At 55.0% G+C, this 18,453-nt stretch overlaps 3 protein-coding genes across 3 annotated transcripts; all 3 read right to left on the bottom strand.

Moving 5' to 3' along the window:
• Positions 1–100: 100 nt before the first annotated feature.
• On the bottom strand, positions 101–1,180 carry CkaCkLH20_06512 (duf455 domain protein; the record flags this gene model as incomplete). The annotated part of the gene is made up of 1 exon (XM_038889229.1): positions 101–1,180. One exon carries the CDS (start codon positions 1,178–1,180, stop codon positions 101–103), a length of 1,080 nt encoding a protein of 359 aa, XP_038745527.1.
• Positions 1,181–5,376: 4,196 nt separating this feature from the next.
• On the bottom strand, positions 5,377–7,850 carry CkaCkLH20_06511 (nitrogen regulatory protein otam; the record flags this gene model as incomplete). The annotated part of the gene is made up of 2 exons (XM_038889228.1): positions 5,377–7,183; positions 7,507–7,850. 2 exons carry the CDS (start codon positions 7,848–7,850, stop codon positions 5,377–5,379), a joined length of 2,151 nt encoding a protein of 716 aa, XP_038745526.1.
• Positions 7,851–17,335: 9,485 nt separating this feature from the next.
• CkaCkLH20_06510 (sir2 family histone) lies at positions 17,336–18,347 on the bottom strand (the record flags this gene model as incomplete). Its single annotated transcript, XM_038889227.1, has 2 exons — positions 17,336–17,913; positions 18,023–18,347. The coding sequence occupies 2 exons, from the start codon at positions 18,345–18,347 to the stop codon at positions 17,336–17,338; spliced, it is 903 nt and encodes a 300-aa protein (XP_038745525.1).
• Between the last annotated feature and the right edge of the window lie 106 nt (positions 18,348–18,453).

Here is an 18,453-nt window from a genome sequence, read left to right as displayed (position 1 = left end):
CATTATTGATGGGTGTTCCCTTCTCATCTCTAAGTCATAATCATTAATCCCGGGTATCTTGTCCATTGCCTCCCAAAACGCCGTCATTCGAAAATCAAGCTCAGTCCGAATCCGAATCATAGCTCACAAGAGCCTTGGTAGGCGGCAAACTCAGCCCTTCGTCGACCGCTTTAATGTCGCCATCCTCTTTAACATCCCGCTTCCGCTTCACTCCTGGTATCCTCACCGGCGTGCGCTCCGCCCGCGCCGCCTCCAGCAGGAACGGGTCGCGAGACATGCGCGTGTTGCCCACGATCTCAGACACGATATTCTCCCTCCTTTTCGAGGCCGCCAGCTCCGCTTTTGGCGTCCCGTTCGACGCCTTCACCGATGCCATCTTTGACTTCGAAACGGCCGCCACCGCGGACGAGAACAACGGCTTCGCCAACGCCTTGCTGCCCGCCCCCGTATCATCATCCCCCGGCCCGAAATCGACCAACGCCGCCCTCCGCCGATCCTCCTCCGTCACCGGCACGAGGTCTATACCAAGGCTCATCTTATCCTTCAGCGCCTCCCCAACGGCAGCCTCCTTCTCGCGCTCCTTCCTGCCCACCCGGAACGTCTTCCTCAGCGCCCTGTTTCGCGCGTACGGGTCGTCCCACTGCCTCTTCGACACGTCCTCAAGCTCTTCAATCCGCTCCGTCGCCCGCGCGAGCTGCTGCCTGTCCTCAATCGTCTTCTCCAAGCTCGCGAACGCGTTGCTCCGTAATTTCTGCCTCTCCTCCTCCGTCATGATCACCATCGCGCCCTCCGCCCGAGTGGCATCTTCGTTGTCCTCCCCGGTATCCCTCTTCTTCGCCCCGGACACGACGACGTAGGCCGTGTTCTGCGGGTCCGTCTTGATCTCGATGACGCCGCCGCAGTCGGCGTGGCGCATGCGGAACTGCCAGATCGCCGTGGAGTGGTAGGCGCCGACGCGCTTCTTCTCGGCGTTGAAGCGCACGCCCTGGCCGATGATGGTGGGCTTCGGGCAGGTGGAGCACCAGATGGCGAAGGGCATCTCGAAGCGGACCGTCAGGGCGCCCGTGGAGGCGAGCTTGGAGGCGCGCGCGCCGAGGGCGTGCTTGTTGTGCAGCTTGTTGCCGGTCGTCGTGCCCTCGAGGTCCGGCGGGACGTAGCGCCCCATGTTGAAGCCCTGCATCTTGGGCGGGTTGCGGTGCGGTTCGTCGCTGTGGTGTGTTGTTATGGATTGAGAATTTGTGGTTCGGGTTCGTGAACGTCGTTGATGTGGTGGCCTGAATGGCGTTGAAGATGGCAAAGTCGGATTGCGCCGGAGATGGTGGTGGGATGTCGCTGGGTACCGCGGGGCAGTAGATTACATAATTCGTAATTGACGTAGGTAAGTTACGTGCTGGGATATCCATCACCAGACTACGACTGTCTTCCTTTCTGCAAACCATGGCGCTGACGAGGATTAATATCAGCGACATCATCGAGACTTATGAAGCCTAAATTTAGGAATTTAGAGAAATTAATTTCCAAGAGAATCAAATACTGCAGCCGTGGATAATACCATTTCCCCCCTCTTCATCGCCATCTCACTCAACTCACAGCATTTCCCGACTTGACGGGAAGGTACTGGACGTGCGATGCAGCCACTTCCCAAAACAATCCCAAAACAAACACATCATTCATGCCGATGCTTTCCGCCGCGAACAAGCGATTGGTTTGCGGCGTTGTCGTGACTGTTTCTCGAAGGCGAGGCTGATGGGCAATAGTCATCATCGATTGCGTGATTCGGTTGGCGACTGAGTACATGAATAACCCGCTTGCCCTCTCAATGGAAGGTCTGTGATATGCCTCGAAACTATTTCAATTGTAAGCTTCCGGCTTTTTCGAGGTTCATCGAAATCTTGCCTACGATCGTTTTCTACGAATTCGATACTCACGAACCCCAACCAGTGGGAAAACGAATCGTTCGTGAATTGTCTACAGGATTCGAGCGCCTTGGAGAGTATTCTGAGAAATTGGTGCGCCTGCCAATGGACGGACGTTTCGGACTGAATTTCTCTATTATATCGTGTAAGTATACAGTAACTGATGGTGTATATAACTGACCTGCCAAGCAGTAAGCATCTATCCAGCCATGTGATCGCGATCATTTCTTCAAACAAAAACGCAATGATTCAGTATCTACGAGAACTGTTTTGAGATACGCAAAAGCTCATCATTCGATTCCTTCGGCCGCGCTTTAGCGTCCATCACCGTCATCCTCGCCGTATTCATAACTTCGGATCATGGACCTCGACTTCTTGTCCCTTCGCCAGCACATTACTAGATCGTACAAACGACATGGGTGCCCATACATATCGATTCCATCAATTAGGCACGTACTTCAATGTAAGTATGCAGCAGTACAATTACCTAAGAGCGATTCAGTGAAGCCTTTGCGAAGATTATTTAAGTTGTTGCTGGACGCCGGTTCTCAGTTGGACCCGATTCGATTCCATGAAAGTCGTCGATGGATCCACGTATCCCAGCAGGCCTCTGGGCTACCGGCGAAGGAGATACATTACCGGCAAGCTTGCTGAATACTAACGGCCTTGGGTATCTTGCTGTCTGCTATATATACGGGGTGAGTGATGAAACAAGCATCTCTCATCCTCAATCATTTGCTCTTGACGATCCATTACGGGAGCTCGAAGTCACAGACTCGAGCTTACGAAAGCCAAACTGTTTCACTGGGACATTGGCAACGCAGATATGAAGTACACCGACATTTTGCTTACATCTTTTCATACCAGTCTTCCTCATCTCTCGTCTTCCTCACCCGCGTATTGCGGAAGAAGAATCCAGGGATGAGAGATTACATGACGCGGTACGAACATCACAATCGACCACGACCAGTCCCCGAACCACACTGTCCACTCGCTATGCGGCATCACATCGAACAAACCCTCACACATCGCCGCCAATATCAGAATGAATCACTGCTCTTGTGTTGCAGAGAAAGCGATTTGCGAACTCATGGCCGGTCCTTATATACGTACGCCGTCGAGAAATGTCTCACAGCACACTCTGCGGGACCTTTGGTCTACGGCAGAGAACGAGATACTACTTAACTACCAAGGTCATTTTTGCTTTTGCACGACAAGCAGGTTGCTGCTGTGTCTGGGATCCAAGTTCTAGAACTCATCCACTTCTTCTGCAGATACGTCGTGAGCTCCGAGGGATCTGTGGGAGGCTGCCAAAGCTACCTAGGGTCATCGGCTGAGACCCTTCCTCTAGCGACGGCCATGACCCGACATCAACCCGGTCGTTCCCCGACATCCTACAGCTCTGCCGTCTTCAGCGTATTACAACATCAGCAATAAGAGGCGAGAAAGCTGGGTTGTGGTGACGACCCTTACGTGTCCCGGTCAGACACAGTCATCAGCTCCCACAAGGCGCGGGTTGGTTCCGAACCAGCCTTCGATGTGCCCCTCTGCTCGACCTCGGACACTGAGTTTTCGGAACAAACTGCCTGCCACTTGCGAATCTTTCAATTCGTCCGAGACTCTCTGATATAGGTTTCAGCCGAGATTCCGTGGCCCTGTCGACTTCAAAACGCATCGACAACCAGATGTCCAGCTGCAGAACAACCTCCCCGCTCATCACCAGACCATGTTGGTACGAGGAGAGATATATCAGCCCATGTCGTTTGCTTTGCTTCTCGGTCTTCGTCTGATTCAACCCTGTCAAGGTTGCTTTAGCTGCGAGCCGGACGAACGGCGACGATGATGGGACATCTGGGCTTCAGCGCCTTTAAAAAGACTATCATTGTCCCCTTTACCACGTCTTGGCTCCAAAACCATGACGAAAGGTCGAAGGCCACTGTTTTTGATAGGCTCACCCGTGGCAACGTCATACTGCACAGTCTTCCGTCCACGAAGGGAAACGAAGCACCCAGGAGCCCGCCGACGTCGATCATATCTCTAACGCCACCCTCATCAAACCATCGACTTATCCAGGCCCGTATCTCCCAAGGACGAGGAGGAGGGAGGATAGTCGACGCCGTCGAACATTTCATCCACTCACCAGCGCAGAACCAACTCGAAAGGGAGCCCAACAATCACGCGAAAGCAGCCATACTCCACGATATCTCCCAGGCACTGTGGCAAAGCTAGAGAGGGTTTCGGGACCTCTATTGTGTGACCTGTTCACAGCGGGCTCATGCGGAAGGACGGTCCCTTTAAACTCGCTGAGCTCCGCCGAGGAGAACAGAGTTTGGATCACGGCGGTCGTTCAAGCCGCGGAAACGCGGAGCAAGCTGAACAGACAGATTCAGAGGTCAAACGATAACCCCACAAGACTCAGCTTGTGGTATAAATGTCGATTCGCCAGTCACGATCCGGGGTTAGGAGCAGACAACGTGCTTTGCGACATTGGTCCCAACATGCATTGCAGGTCTCGGCCCCGAACATGTGCAGTCATCTCGGCGGAGGCGAGGGTGTACATCCCCTACCGCCATATTCATAGGAAACCAACTGCCACACATAACTCCAGGAGGTTTCGATTATGCAGGGCTGTATCTCCCAGAAACGACAAGGAGAGACGCGGACGCCGTGGGTTGACTATGCAGGCCGTTTACAGCCAGCCACACGCCACGCCGTCTCCCGCCAGACTTGCCCACCTCAACAGCGCGCTTTACAGCGACGCAAGAAACCAGTCTGCCAACAGCGCGTCTCTCTTGGTCAACACGCATGCACGCCAATATCTCCCGCTACTCCTCAACATAAGGTACCTTATATATACGGAGCCTCAGCACACTTCAACAAAGCATCGGAGACCATCAAGGTAGGGAGGTATGTGTAACCATCAGCAAGACATCAAGGTATATCATTTCCACGTCCAAGAAATCTCAATCTATGCTAAAGTATATGAATCGCTCAACATCCAGAAAAACAAAAAGATGCCGCTCAAAAATGACGGACGGACGGTGTAAATCCCCCGAGGATTGCGCCGACACCGCTGACAGCGTTTCGTTCCCGTTGCGTCGTCGATCCAATTCCAAAAAATAAAGTCCAAACAAGACGGTCCAAATGTCATCAAGATTGGGGGAGAGGACGTGGACGGCGGACGACATCTTCCCTTCTTCTTCTCCAGTCGTTCGTTTTCCTCGTTCCTCGATCGTCGACCGCCCACGTATCCCCCTCAGTGGTATCCCGCAGATCATTATGCACTTCCCCTTTTTACCCAAATAGCAAATAGTCCTCCATCTTGGTGAGAACAGCCAAAGGCTGTTGTCTTCATCGTCCCTCTTCCCTGCTCAAGCGAGCGTTTCATATCTTCATGTTGTTATTATACTCCGACTTGCAGCTCCGAACGCAGCTGCATTATCCGGAGCTGCTGTAATCGTCAATCGGCCATACTCGCCATGCCCGCCGTCGGCGCAAAGGTCTCGTACATCTCGTCGTCGCTGCTGTCCGCGCTGGGGCTCCGGGGGCTCTGGGCGTTGCTCACGTCGGCGCTGGGCAGCCCGCTGAAGCTTCCCAGGCTGATGGTCGGCGGCGCGCTCTGGCCGAGGGCCAGGAGCCCGTTGCTTCCGAAGCTGCTGCTGAAACCTCCAGGCCCCATATCCACGACGCTGCCGCTGCGGCTCATCGACGGCTTCTCGGGAAGCTTCTTGAGAAGACCTGTGGAGATGTCGAGCATGGTCATGGCGAAGTTGGTTAGACCCTTGCCTTCGCCCGGCTTCGAGCTCACGGAGAGAGTCCATCGATATTCGCCCAAGCGGCGGCGGTACCAGTCGGCCTCTTCCCTGCCTGGAGATGTCGCCCAAAGGAGGGAGCCGAAAGTTCCGATGAGGGCGAAGTTGGTCTTGGAGGCGAAGTACCAGAACGAGCGCAGGTGGGAAGAGTTCAGGCGGTTGACGAAATCCATAGCGGAGATCAGTCTGGCCTTGGCGGCGCTGCGGCAGATGTGCTGGACGTAGGAATCGACGGCCGAGCCGGTGGCCTCCAGGGAGCGAATGATGCGACGGTGGAGGGTGATCTCGGTGGCGAAGTAGCCGAGGTGGAGGTAGCCGATGCTAGACAGACGGGTCGAAGGGACAGTGTTGGCCGAGTAGGAGTTATCCATACGGATCGCTGCGGGCAAGCTGGCGTACCACTCTTTCAGCTTCAGCTGGATAGGCTTCGCCATCGAAAGAACAAGGTGGGTGCCTTGTCCACCGGCGTTGGTGACGGTCTGCTGGGCTTGTAATGTGTAAAAGGTGTCGAGAATCTCGGCGAGAATCTGCGTAAGCTGCACCATCTGCCCGAACAAGGTACGTCCGCGTTCGATCTCCAGCTTCTCCTCTACATCGTTCTCGTCCCACTCGACATCGGGGAAGTCGTGTTGCGTCAGCGGCTGCACTCCCCAGTTGGATGAGAAGATATGCGATGGCCGGCCGTGAACGAGAGAGCCCCATTTATCCTGCATGTACAAAGCCCACGCGAGACGTTTCCGCAGCCCCTTCTCCCAGGGCGGTATCTTCCAGTTGGTGCAGTCGAGGTGCAGGCCGAGCTCCTGGGCGATGGCAACAAGCTGAGCAGTCGGAGCCCACTGGTCGCCCTCGGGTCGCTGGGAAAGAAGGAGGCCGGCCTGGATGGTGGAAAGCTTCGGTCTGTACATGGCGTCGGCGAGAGTTGTCCGGATTAGCCGCTCCAGGTTGGAGATGTTCGGTCGGGGCAGTCGCGCGAGCTCTTCATCATGCTCCCACCAGTTGATGGCAAACAGGTAGACAGCAGCCAGTAAACAAGGAGAAAACTCGCGGTAGCTGCGGTCGTATTTTTCGAGAAAGACGGTTTTTTGGATGATCGGAAAGGCCGGATGGACGATGCGGAAGTAGAGGTCTACCAGTTTGCGGCCATGCGGCCGTACGAGGTTCTCGATTTCCTCGACATCTTCGAGGATGTGCTCATGGCCCGGGGTGTTGAAGTCCGGTAGTAGCAGGAAGGTGTCGTCATCGCTGACCTTGCGGAGGGTGCCACGCGCCAGAAGACTCTCATCTTGGGGATCAAAGGGTGAGAGGTTGATGAGAGAAGGCTCGAAGTCGGTGGTCGGGCCGATGTACTGACTGAAGCGGTCACTTTGGAGACCCAGCGTCCGCTTCAGCAGAGTCGGGCCTCCGACATTCGCCATGTCTTCAATGAAGGAGCTGCTCCCTGTGGTGCTGGAGAGGCTGGATTGGTGTTGCCTTCGTCTTCTGATATCGGTCCTGATGGGAGAGCTATTGGACCAATCACGTGTCAGAGATTAAGGTTCGTTATCAGACGTGCCCCCTTGGTCGCGGCGCGCCCCCATTGCACCAAGAAACATTGAACGGGCGCAAAACAGATGGGAATGACAAGGGGGTGCGAAGGTGAGGTAACCCAAGCCGGCGGGGAGGAGGGAATGCCTTTGTACGATACGTAAGGTAGGGGAACAGGAAGAGGGGAGGAAGGAGGGAAGCATGGAAGGAATGGGAATCGGGCGAATGGTATGACTGGGAAATGGGAAACTGACCTTCTTTTACCAATCGAGTCGTCGAAATCTCCGTTCAGCTTTCGTTTCCTGGGCTGCGGGCTGTTGAGCAGGGAGCAGTCTGAGCCGCTAGCTTGGCAGGGTATGCAGCTATCGTCGTCTTCGCTGACAATGCACTTGACCCTGGATCGTTGACACGATTCGCATGGACTGAGAGAGCGTGTTGTGTAGGAGCCGACGGACTCGGCGATTTCCCGGCCTGGCATGCTTCCGCGGAAGAGGTCCAGGTTCGTGAAGCTTTCCTGGAGATAAGAGTTTTGACGGCGCGGAGGCTTTGGCGCGATGGCGATAGGAGCCGTTCTGGTGACAGCACTTGGGTTGGACATGATGGGCAGGCGTGGCAGTAGAAGAAAGCTATGTATATACGGACAGGGCTGGGCCGACGCAGGGGAGGAAGACGGACGGACGGACCCGGTTCGTCAAGACAAGACGGGGCCCCGGCCCTGGTCTGCTCTTGGTCTGGAGATTGGGGGGAAATGTGTGTGAGTTACTGTTACTCTTAGAGTTGTCCGGAGATGTGAGGACGGTGATAGGACGATAGGCTTCCTCGATGCCAGATGGGCAAATAGGCTGGCACGCTTCGCCGGGATGAAAGCTGGGCACCTCAACTCGAGCCCCACGACGCGGCGGCAGGCGAGATGCAGGTGATGTAATGTTCCTGCTTGGAGTGGTCTTGGGACCGCCACCAATGTCGACAAGCAACAGGTTCTCTTTGGTTGAGTTGAAGCCAGCAACAAGTACGTAGCACAATATGCACGATCCGCCAGACAAGATTGGTCGGCGGCCGATTCGATCTGCCCTTGCCCTCGTCCTCAGTTCTGGTGGGTGAGCCTGTCCTGTGTTGTAACACGAAGCAGCAGACGGCTGACGGCTGACGGGTCAGACAGAGGAGAGAAAGTCTGATAACGCTACGGCGCGCCGGGGCCGGTCGAGATAAGGGTCCTGGTAGCGGAGAGGTAAGGTGGTGAAAGATGTGCAGGTAACTGGGCGACAACGGCGGCGGACGGACGTCGACCGGGTGCGATTGCGAGGTTTGACGTGACCGGCGGGGGCTGGGGTAGGTAGATAGAGACTAAAGGAAGTCCAAGATGAGCGGTGGAACAAAATGACCACGCGAGAGTTGTGTAAGGTAAGAAAGTAACCCAGAGGTGTTGGGCGAGGCGAAAGGGTACGAGATAAGCGGCAATGGCAATTAGTGTAGTGTAAAGACGGGAAAGCTGGACTCCCCTTGTCCGCGTGCAATGTCCCGTGTGTGTCTTTTTTGCTGGCGGCTGTTGTTAGAGTAGCAGATCTGGGGTGGGATGCAGGAAAGCGAGGGGTGGCGGGCGGTTTGTCTCTGGAGGCTTGGTTTGGTGGATGGAAGACCTGGGACCCGGCAGAGATAAAGATAAAGCGCCGCAGCGGGAGTGGGCGAGACGGGTTGATGTGCGCCCGTTTTTGGTGATGGAATGTGGTGGTGGTTTTGTTTTTTGGGGGGTGCGGATGCAGGGCCGAATTTGGGGCCGAATATGATGTCTGGGATTGGACGGTTGGCGATTTGATGGATCGATGTTTGGTGGACTCAAGTGACGATGGAGGCAAGGATGAGATAAGCCTGGCTTATCGGTGTCATTGGGTCCCCAGGGGGAAAAGTATATGTAAGAGGCGATGTCTCTGTTTTCCGTCGATTCAAGGATCCATTATTGGATGTGCCGCACCGGCAATCCTGGGACGATTCTTTCTGGTCTTCGTTTGTTGGAGACGGAAATAATATTATTTTATGGGGATAGTGGCGAGAGATAACGGGGGTGATGGAAGAGAGGAAGAAACAATGATGGAGGGAGGGAGGAGGATGGGAAAAGGAGGGAGAGAGTGAAAAAGAGAGGGGGATAAGAGAGAGAGAGAGAGAGAGAGAGAGTAGGAGAAAAATAAGAGAGGCCAAGGAGAAAGAAAACGATAAGGTAAGAGAGAGTCAGAGAGGGAGATGGATGCTCGCTCTCTGTTCAGGTAAGGTACCCAGAACACCAGCCAGACCAACCACAGCAGAATACCGTCCGGGAGTGAATTGCGGATATGGTGAAAGCTTTACGGGTTCCCCTTGCGGCTGCCCCTCCTCGATCGATTGTTGCGTCGGCGTCGCCTCTGAGAATCTGGAGACTTATTTTTTCTCTATGCTGCGTATGCGCAACAGACGACACTTGACACGACGGGATCTGCCCTGGATGGAGCACAAGCAGGATCGGTGATGGATAGGGGATGTCAAGCAGGAGAGTCAGACCGCCGGCGGGCTACATGCAGGAGCGGTAGATACTGGATGGTAGCAGCAGCAGCCAAAGGTGAAGCAGGCCAGAAATAAAGTGCTTCTAAGAACCCTGACCACTTTGCTCAGGGTGGCACGTCTCGTCTTGGTGGATTTAGAGATTCAAGTCGGCGTATTGGAAGAGGAGGTGAGGAAGCAAATGACTGGCCGACGGGCGCAGAGTTGGGCTCGCCGGGCATGATGAACCGACTGAGAACCAAAGAAGTGAAAGTCCCAAACCTTGGTCTGATGGGGTATGGGGATCAGAATGGGGATGGGGCAAGGCAAGGCAAGGCATGGCAGGCATGGGCAAGGGACATGTCGAATGAGATGGGACGGGATAGGATGGGATGGGACGGAGCATGGCCTCACGCTTCTGTCCATCTCGCCCTCACCGACCCCGTCAAGTCAACCACCATCAAGAAAGAAGAGTGACATGGAAGGCAGGGAATGAGCGGTAGCGGTAGGCGGTGCAGGCATGGCTTGGCATCAAAGTCTAGAAAGCAAAGACAAGGAAAGAAAACAGGACATTAAACGCCGCCAACGGGCGTGTCGGTGACAATGCCACAGATGAACTAGAGATGTAGTGTACTAGTATCCGTAAAGCAAGGCAGTTGGGAATGGAAGTAACGGGAAAGAGAAGGGGCATGCCGGGCTATCCTTCACCAAACATTGTGACGGAGCCGGTGTCCAACTTGGCTGCCGGAGTGGTCCAATGGCAGACAAAAGAATTACCTTTTGACTTTGAGGAATCGAACGACAAGCGGCGTCGATACGGCGGTGGGAAAGACAAGAACATGTGGTAATAGAAAAGGATAGACAATAGGATAGTTACCACGAGGGCTATGCCGAGCGGCTCTTCCCAGGGTGCGTGTGCGGGTTAAAGGGTGTTAGTCGTGCATGTCCAGATCTAACTCGAGCGGCAGATGATAGCGATTATCATTACGTCGCACAAGAGAAGTGTCTCCAGGCGCGAGGCTAAAAGAGGCAGACAGGGCCGTTTTCGTTGCGTTCCGGGGTGCGGTGAATAGCCAACCAGAGTGATGAATAGGACATCCGTAGTCGACGATTCTCCGATGAGAACCAAAGTCAAGACTCAAGTCTCGAGTGTCGGAACCACGACAGGCTGAGAATCTCCACAAAAGCACATGGCAATTGGGAATTGGGAGGGGGGGAGGAAAGATAAAGCACGAGACATGGAACATGGGCCAGTGATGGGCGCGGCCTTATCTCTGTCCATTCCCGGGACGGCGTTGGCGGAAAGATGCTACGAGACAGAAATACATAATGGGATTCGGGCCATTCACGTCTCATATATTTGACTGCTTGTAAGTACTTTGCACTGCAGACGAAAGAAAAGGCAGGAAAAGTGTTACTCACGGGTTTGTGCCCCGGCGCTGCAAGATCCGAGTCGGCGGTACTCGGGCGGAACATGGCCCCACCGGATTCCAGCGCTCTTTCTGCACCTCGATTGCGACTCTGTGCCACTTCAGGCGCTTGTAGCGCACTCGTACAGCGGTACAGCGGTACAGCGGTACGGCCTGCGGAAAGTCCCCCGTACCCTTTAGCGAAGTGGCTCCCATTACCTTATGAAAAACCCGGAGGTAGCCTCATCGGGACTAGCGCCACAACGGTGATAACGTAATAGTTGAATACTGCCGAGTCAGCACTCGCGACCTCCAACTTTTGGCCCTTGACTTTTTATCTTTTATTTCGATACTGCGTAAGGTATTCTCGCAGATTCACAGCAGCGACATGCATCTGAAGTCCTGCATCTGCGCGCAGTCGCACAAACTAACACCGACATACAGGACATCCCATCATCCACAACGGGTCTCGTCCGTGACTCTGACCGCAGAGAGGAAATCAGTCGCATGCAGCCCGACATGATGCGGAAGTAAGGCCCGCAAGCTGGGAGGGATAAACCTGCAACGCAGCATCCAAGATGGGACACCACCACCATCACCGACCGCCAACAACATCATCATCCCTCACCCATGACCATGACCGTGACCATGACCGGCCCATCATCCAGGTCCTGCTAAGATATGCGCTTCAACCACCGACTTTCTTTACCGACTGCGCCGGAAAAGGTATACGCGCTGGGCGCTTCAATCACCAAGTACCATTTCGATTACATACAAGTTCCATCATCATCGACGAGATCAACAACCGCGACACCGTGGATGGTCGGATGAAGGCCGCGAATTCTTGATATTCAGCGTCAACTGCCAGAATTCCTGCCGTTGCACCTTCCGCCGCAGGGTCTTTTTACCCCCGTCTTGTCACCTTCCTTTTCTCCTTTCATCAGTCGCAGTCGCAGTCGCAGTCGACCCCATCTCCTTGCCGCTGGAGCTGGGCCAGACACCGACATCGACGTGATGCTTGCTCACACTTACAAGATTCAAACGACAAACCGCAATCCATTCGATACTCGACACTCGGACTCGTCCCGATTGCGCCCGAACACGCAGGGGACCTGGCCAGTCCCTGAGGCGTTAAACGTCAGTCAAACGTCCGGCCGGCCCCGAATCGGCGTCAAGTCAGAATTCACCACCACCACAACCACAACCCTCAGGCTCCAAAGTCCAAAGCCAGATGAGAGATCTGAGTGTGGTGGACCGGCCTCAGCTCCTGGTAACGCGGGGTTGCGGGGCATCCACCACGTCCACGTCTAGGTGGTCTTCTGCGAATCATCGGCCGTGTTTCTCTGCTCTACACACTTCAATTCTTCCTAATCATGCTAATCTTCTTTTTCCATTATTATCGGTTTTTGCTCTCCATCGGCATCACACACGTCCGGCACTGTCGCTGCTTCGAGCTTCTGACCAATGCCGCGAAAAAACCCTCATCATTTCACCCTCGTCAATCTTGGCCTATCCACACCAAACGTCTATCCTGCCACCTCTCCGACCAAACGGCTTCCTTTCCAACCTCCTCGTCTCTTCTATACGTCACACAGCATAACATGCATCTCACCTGCCAACTGTCACAACAGTTTACCTGCCGAAGATGTCCTAGGAGTCTCGTGCTCAATATTCTCACGTTCACTTCAACTAATCATCTCAACGCCTTTCGAAACTCACATGGAAATAGCATGGCATCCCACCACACGGTACCCTGCGGGAGACCCCCACAATCCCTGCATCTCGCGTCTCCCGACCGCCTCTCCTCAACAATCCGCAAGCCACGATCCTTCTCCAAAGACACTTCCATCGTGGGGGGCATCTTTAGGTTCCATCTGTTAGGTTCCATGTGTCGTGCCGCATCGCGAACTAATCACACACATGTCGACCCCCTAACCCAGCACCCTCCAGACCAGGGTTGAGCCTCGTCAATGTCAACATGCCTAATTCGGCTGTTACGTCATTGCCACTCTCAGCTCCGCTAGGCTCACGATGTCCGCCCGGCGGCTCTATCGTTGGCGTTCCGGGGGCCGTCGGCCGAACAGAACTGCGCCTGTGCTTGCCGAGTTGGACATCGGTTCGCCATTTGCCTGGATTCTTCCAAACGGCAGCTCCCGCCCGGTGAAGATTTACCCGGTCCTCTCTTTTCTCGGTCCGATGCCGACGGAAAAAAAAAAAAAAAGTACCACTCGCAGAGGCGGGACGAGTCCATTCATGTGAATTGCCGTTAAATGGGTTACAATTCCGCAACTTCTGCTTGTGCCTTCGGCAGTGCCGCTTCAATCACACCTAGACCCTTATTCTGTCACTCACCGCCGGAGACTCCAAACACTCGTCCAGCGGCGCGTTGCTGCCCGAAGGCTGGTCCTTGTCAGCGACTTCGTTGCGCGAAAAGCCGTGATCTTAGCAGAAAGTGCCCATTCTCAACATCGGGCTTTGGGATACCTTAATGAGATCACATTACTTCAATCCCCCGAGGATATCCCTAAAGTTCCGGGCTAGAATTGCCATACGCAACGCGTCCGCCCAGCTCCGTTGTGGGCACGGCCAACGCCGACGTTTTGGGAAACGATGGACTCTTGACAGAGCAAGATGAATCCCGGTCGAGGTCCCCGCCCGACGTGCGATGTTCGTCTGCGATTCAGGCAGATTCAGGGTCGTTGCTACTCTACTTCAATCTGGATCATGGCAACAAAACGCTAATGCCAACCCGAACCGGTGAACGACAGCGTTCGACACCACATGCGCGTTTGTTGATCTTAGGAAATGTGATTGGTCACGGATTGCTGAAGGCGCCTAGGCAGTCTTGACCGACGTTCACTTTTCCTGACCAGAGGCCTCTCTGGTAGGACGGGTGAGAGCCTCTACGATGAGTGTCTTGCGGATACGTGTCGCAGAGGTGGTGTCATCCTCGAGTATGTCAACTGCTGATCATCGTAGGTCATGAGATTCAATATGTGGCGATGGAGGAGGGGCGACGACTGTGGTTGATCCGATCAACTGCTTGGGGCTCGGCGCTGCCAGGACCTACAATTCTTAATGCCCGTGCAAACAACCGATCATCTCGGCAGAGGAACATCTGGGCAGCCGGAATGCCTCCGGAAGCTCTCCCGGATACCGACAGATCGTCGTCACTTCACCAGACGCATACCGGATGAGAAGCCGTGATATGCTCTCATGCCTGTCAATCAAAGATAGTAGCTAACTTTCAAGAAGCTGTTGTTGATACTCACAGTCTTCAGCAGTTCTTGTCCAGCTTTCGAGCCTGGGATTCATCCCAAGAGCATACAAACCTCCTTATATCACTTCCATCTCTCGCGGCAGTCGCCATCCTGAACCTTCTGACCATTGCGACCCCAAGTTTCTCGCAAAGCGGCACTGCATCCGTTGTATTCCCTCCGAGGACTCAGGCAGACCTCCGCGCTCGCATCCTTGCCCACGGCACGCCTCAACGCCGTCCCGGCACCGCGGCCCCGGAACCCGTCGTCGGTACACAACCACGTCAGATCTGGAAGCCGGCGCGAAGGTCTCGTCACGACGCTCACGCCCACCTCGCCGCTCCCAACACTGTCCGCCGGGGCGGGTCCGGACAGCGGGGTCCAGACGCCGCGCCCGTGACGACGTCTGGATCCCGGCTTCTTTGGCGCTTGAGAGGCCCCAATAACGGGCTTTGGGAATGGGAAAGTTTAGGAGGGGACGTGTAACGTGTTCGAGTGTGTGGGTATACGCAATGTGACAAGGGACCACAGAAGGACTTTTGTGGTTCCCGCGGAGATAACTCGATGGGAAAAGAAGTCCATGAATCGAGGAGAGGAGGGAGCAAAATGGCCGAACACCCTTCCCAACCGGCCCACACGCCGCCGCTCACAGCGACTTCGGAGCCGGGCCACCATAAAATTGCGGACTTGGGCTTCGAAATGAACAACGACTTGGCGGGGAACCCCGACAACCAACCACCATTTTTGCCTGCCGTGTTGGCCGGGCTGTCGTGTGCGTGTGTGTGGAGGACAGGACAGACACTGGCAGAGATGGCGGGATTGACGCGACATTTTCCGAAAATCTCACGTAAGGGAAATACCGGGATGGGGAGACCATGGTGAGATTTATGGGAAAAAGAGGTGTGTCGTGAGGAGCCTCTGGAGACCGATAACAAGCGTGCGTTTCCCGGCCGGCGGGAATGCGGTTTTATTTACGCCGGGCCGGCGCAACGACGTGAGAAGAAGTCTGGAATGGAAATTCACTCAGGGAGGGAGAGAGAGAGAGAAGCCCAGTTGGGTCTCCCGCGAGCCGCTGACGCCGCGGATTCGTAGGCGGTGAGGTTTCCTCGGTTCGCCGAGGCAGGTCGCTCACTCGTCGTCGTCGTGGTGGTCTATTACCAACACTTGGTTCTGGTGTTGTTGTCGAATCTCGATGCTCCTCCTTGTCGTTCTCCTCCTCCTCCTCCTCCTCCTCCTCCTTTCTGCCGTTCAGCCGTGGTCAAACCCACCCGCTCCTAAGCGTCGCGAACCGAGCGCGGTGGACCACGCCGACGAGGTCCCATTTTCACCGAACGAGGCGGTTGTCCGTTATTCGTTGTTGTTGTTGTTGTTACGTCTCGTTCTGCGTTGTCATCTCACTACCGTCGCTGCTGCTGCGGGCGATGAGGACCTGTGTCTGCGATGCTTGCCCGGGTGGGGAGGGGGGAGAACTGCAGGAGCGGGTTCGAGAACATTGGGATTGAGGCGATTCGGGCCGCTTGCGTCGGGCGAGGAGGCGGCTATCGCGAATATCGTGTTCTTTTCCTCCGTCGTGTGGTGGAGTGAGTTCTCGTTTTGATGGTTGGCGATGTTGGTGGAGAAAGGTGAGATGGGTGCGTTGAGTGAGTGTGAAGTGAGTGATCATGTGACAGGCGTTCCGACGACAAAGCGGCCGAGGGAATATATGTGGCCTACGGAGGTGAATGTTTCCTACCTGCCGTGATCGTTTTTCTCTTGTGTGATTGCTGGTGAGTCTGTTGAGTGATGTTGATGTGACCCTTTTACGTCCATGCCCAAATATAGCTTCATCGTCACTTTGTGTGATGAAGCAGGGTGCCTCCGTGAGCATTCATCATCGATGAATACACATAAATAAGATTCGTGTGGGAACGAAATCTACGTCAAGCTTGCTGCATCGAATACTCTTGCCCATGCCAATCTACGCGCGATGACATTCTGAGCTCGCCGGTGATTCGCAGAGTACTACTCTTTCACATCCCGCTTAGAGATAACGCACCTCCAACACGGAAGAAATAAGAGCTTGTTTGTTTGTTCTTCATATGCATCTCTTAGCGCACGTTTTAGATGATACTGGGCGATATGTATGTGAGACTTGCTCCCGCCGGAGAGAGGACTGTCTCTCTTTCGCTTTCCTCAGGCCAGGCAGTTAAGCATTCACAGCTGCATCATTCGTATTCAAGTCCTGAGAAATGGTTCGAAAGTTTGAGAGGGCATGTGATAAGAGGTTGAGGGCAGTATGAGCATCACGGAAGTGTATCGTTTTGTTCGTGACACAGATCTCATTCACTCATGCTTGTAATAGGAGAGGAATGTGATATCAACTTATCATTATCCTTCCTGAGCGCAGGGTATTTTAGACGAACACCAGCATCGATGAGGCGTCGTCCCGTCGTCAAGAACGGCAGCCTGAAATGGTTGCTTAAGCTTACAAGGAAGCTGTGATGGCAGACATGGGACTGGTGACAAGAGGCGCGGCGGGATCTCAACATGACCGCGGACCTTTGCCTTGCCTTACCTGTAAGTGCACCTGACGATCAGATCCAAAGCTGGAGCAGTCTTTACTTCCGACTGAATCCAAGTGAGTAAGCAGCTCCTCTCAAGTCAAGTAATGTCTCATTTGTTATATGTATAGACTGTCGCCGTATGCTCTGAAGCTCACAATTCACCCGACTCTGGTCTCACTATTCTTATAAGGTAATAATAGCCCTTGATTCCGTGCGTTTCATTCGCTGTATTTCACAGCAACCCAGATGACTGAGCAAAGAGATGCCTAGGATGACATCCAGTCAAGCGTGACACGTTATGTCTTCGATCTATCCCGCCTTAAATCTTCCCTTCAATATCCCCGACAACACGCTTTCCACTCCAGCTCAAGCAGGCCGCACATTCTCCTCCACCTTGCCAATAACAGGCTCTAACAAAAGCGGCAGCACCTCCGCCGCATCCCTCCCAAACGCGAAATCCCCGCGCTTCACCTTCTTCAGCTGCTCCCTATCCTCCGCCTCCGGATTCACAGCACACACCCTCGCCCCGGCCTTGTGCGCCTTGAGGATATACCCAGCGGCAGGCCACACCTGCGCCGACGTCCCAATCACAAGCATCAGATCGACCTTCCCCTCCTCGATCCAGGCGTCCACGCCGTCCAGCATCGCCCCGTCGAGGGACTCGCCGAACCACACGACTCCCGGCCGCAGGAGGCCCGTCTCGCAGGAGGGGCAGTGCGGGAGGTCCTTCGCGTCGATGGCGGCGAGCTTCTTCCTGGGGTCGAGGAGGGGGAGGGTCTGGTTGGCGTTCTTGACGTCTTCGGAGGCCGGGGCCAGGGCCGGGCAGAGGGGGTCGGCGGTGTTGTTGTGCTCGACGTAGTCGCAGTCGGCGCACTTGATGTCGAAGAGGGTGCCGTGGAGGCGGCGGAGTTGTGCTTCGTTGTGGCCGGCCCGCGGGGAGAGGTCTGTCTGTCGTTAGCCTGGGCCCGTGATATCTATTCGCAGTCTTTGGCATTCTTGTTTTCCATCATCTCCGCCGAGACGAATCACGTGAAGTCCTTCAGCCCTACTCACCATCAACGTTCTGCGTCAAGCACAAAAAGTCCGGGTTCTTATCCGCCAGAGCAGCCAGCGCGTAATGCGCAGGGTTCGGCTTCACCGTGAGCGCCATGTGCCTCCGGTACGCGTAGAACAGCCACACCAGTCCGGGGTCGTTGCGGAAGGCGCTCATCGTGGCCAGCGATGTGGCCTCGTGGTTCCGCCAGAGCCCGCCGGCGCCGCGGAAGGTGGGCAGGCCGGAAGAGGCCGACAGACCGGCGCCGCAGAGGGCGAGAATGCGTTTGCTTGACTTGAGGGCCTTGTGGAACTCGGCCACGTCGTTGTGCTTTGCCTTGGGCATGGCTGAGATGTGAATCGGGCGGGGCGCTGGATGAGTGTAAGCGTGGGTGTGAAGGTGCTTGGAGAGATAGAGGCGGTCGTACAGATTGAAGGGAAGTTGGTCAAAT

This window comes from Colletotrichum karsti, assembly GCF_011947395.1.
Source record: "Colletotrichum karsti strain CkLH20 chromosome Unknown Scaffold19, whole genome shotgun sequence".
NCBI lineage: Eukaryota > Fungi > Ascomycota > Sordariomycetes > Glomerellales > Glomerellaceae > Colletotrichum > Colletotrichum karsti.
Note: the sequence above shows the minus strand (reverse complement) of the source record. Positions and strands in the feature narration are given on the sequence as shown.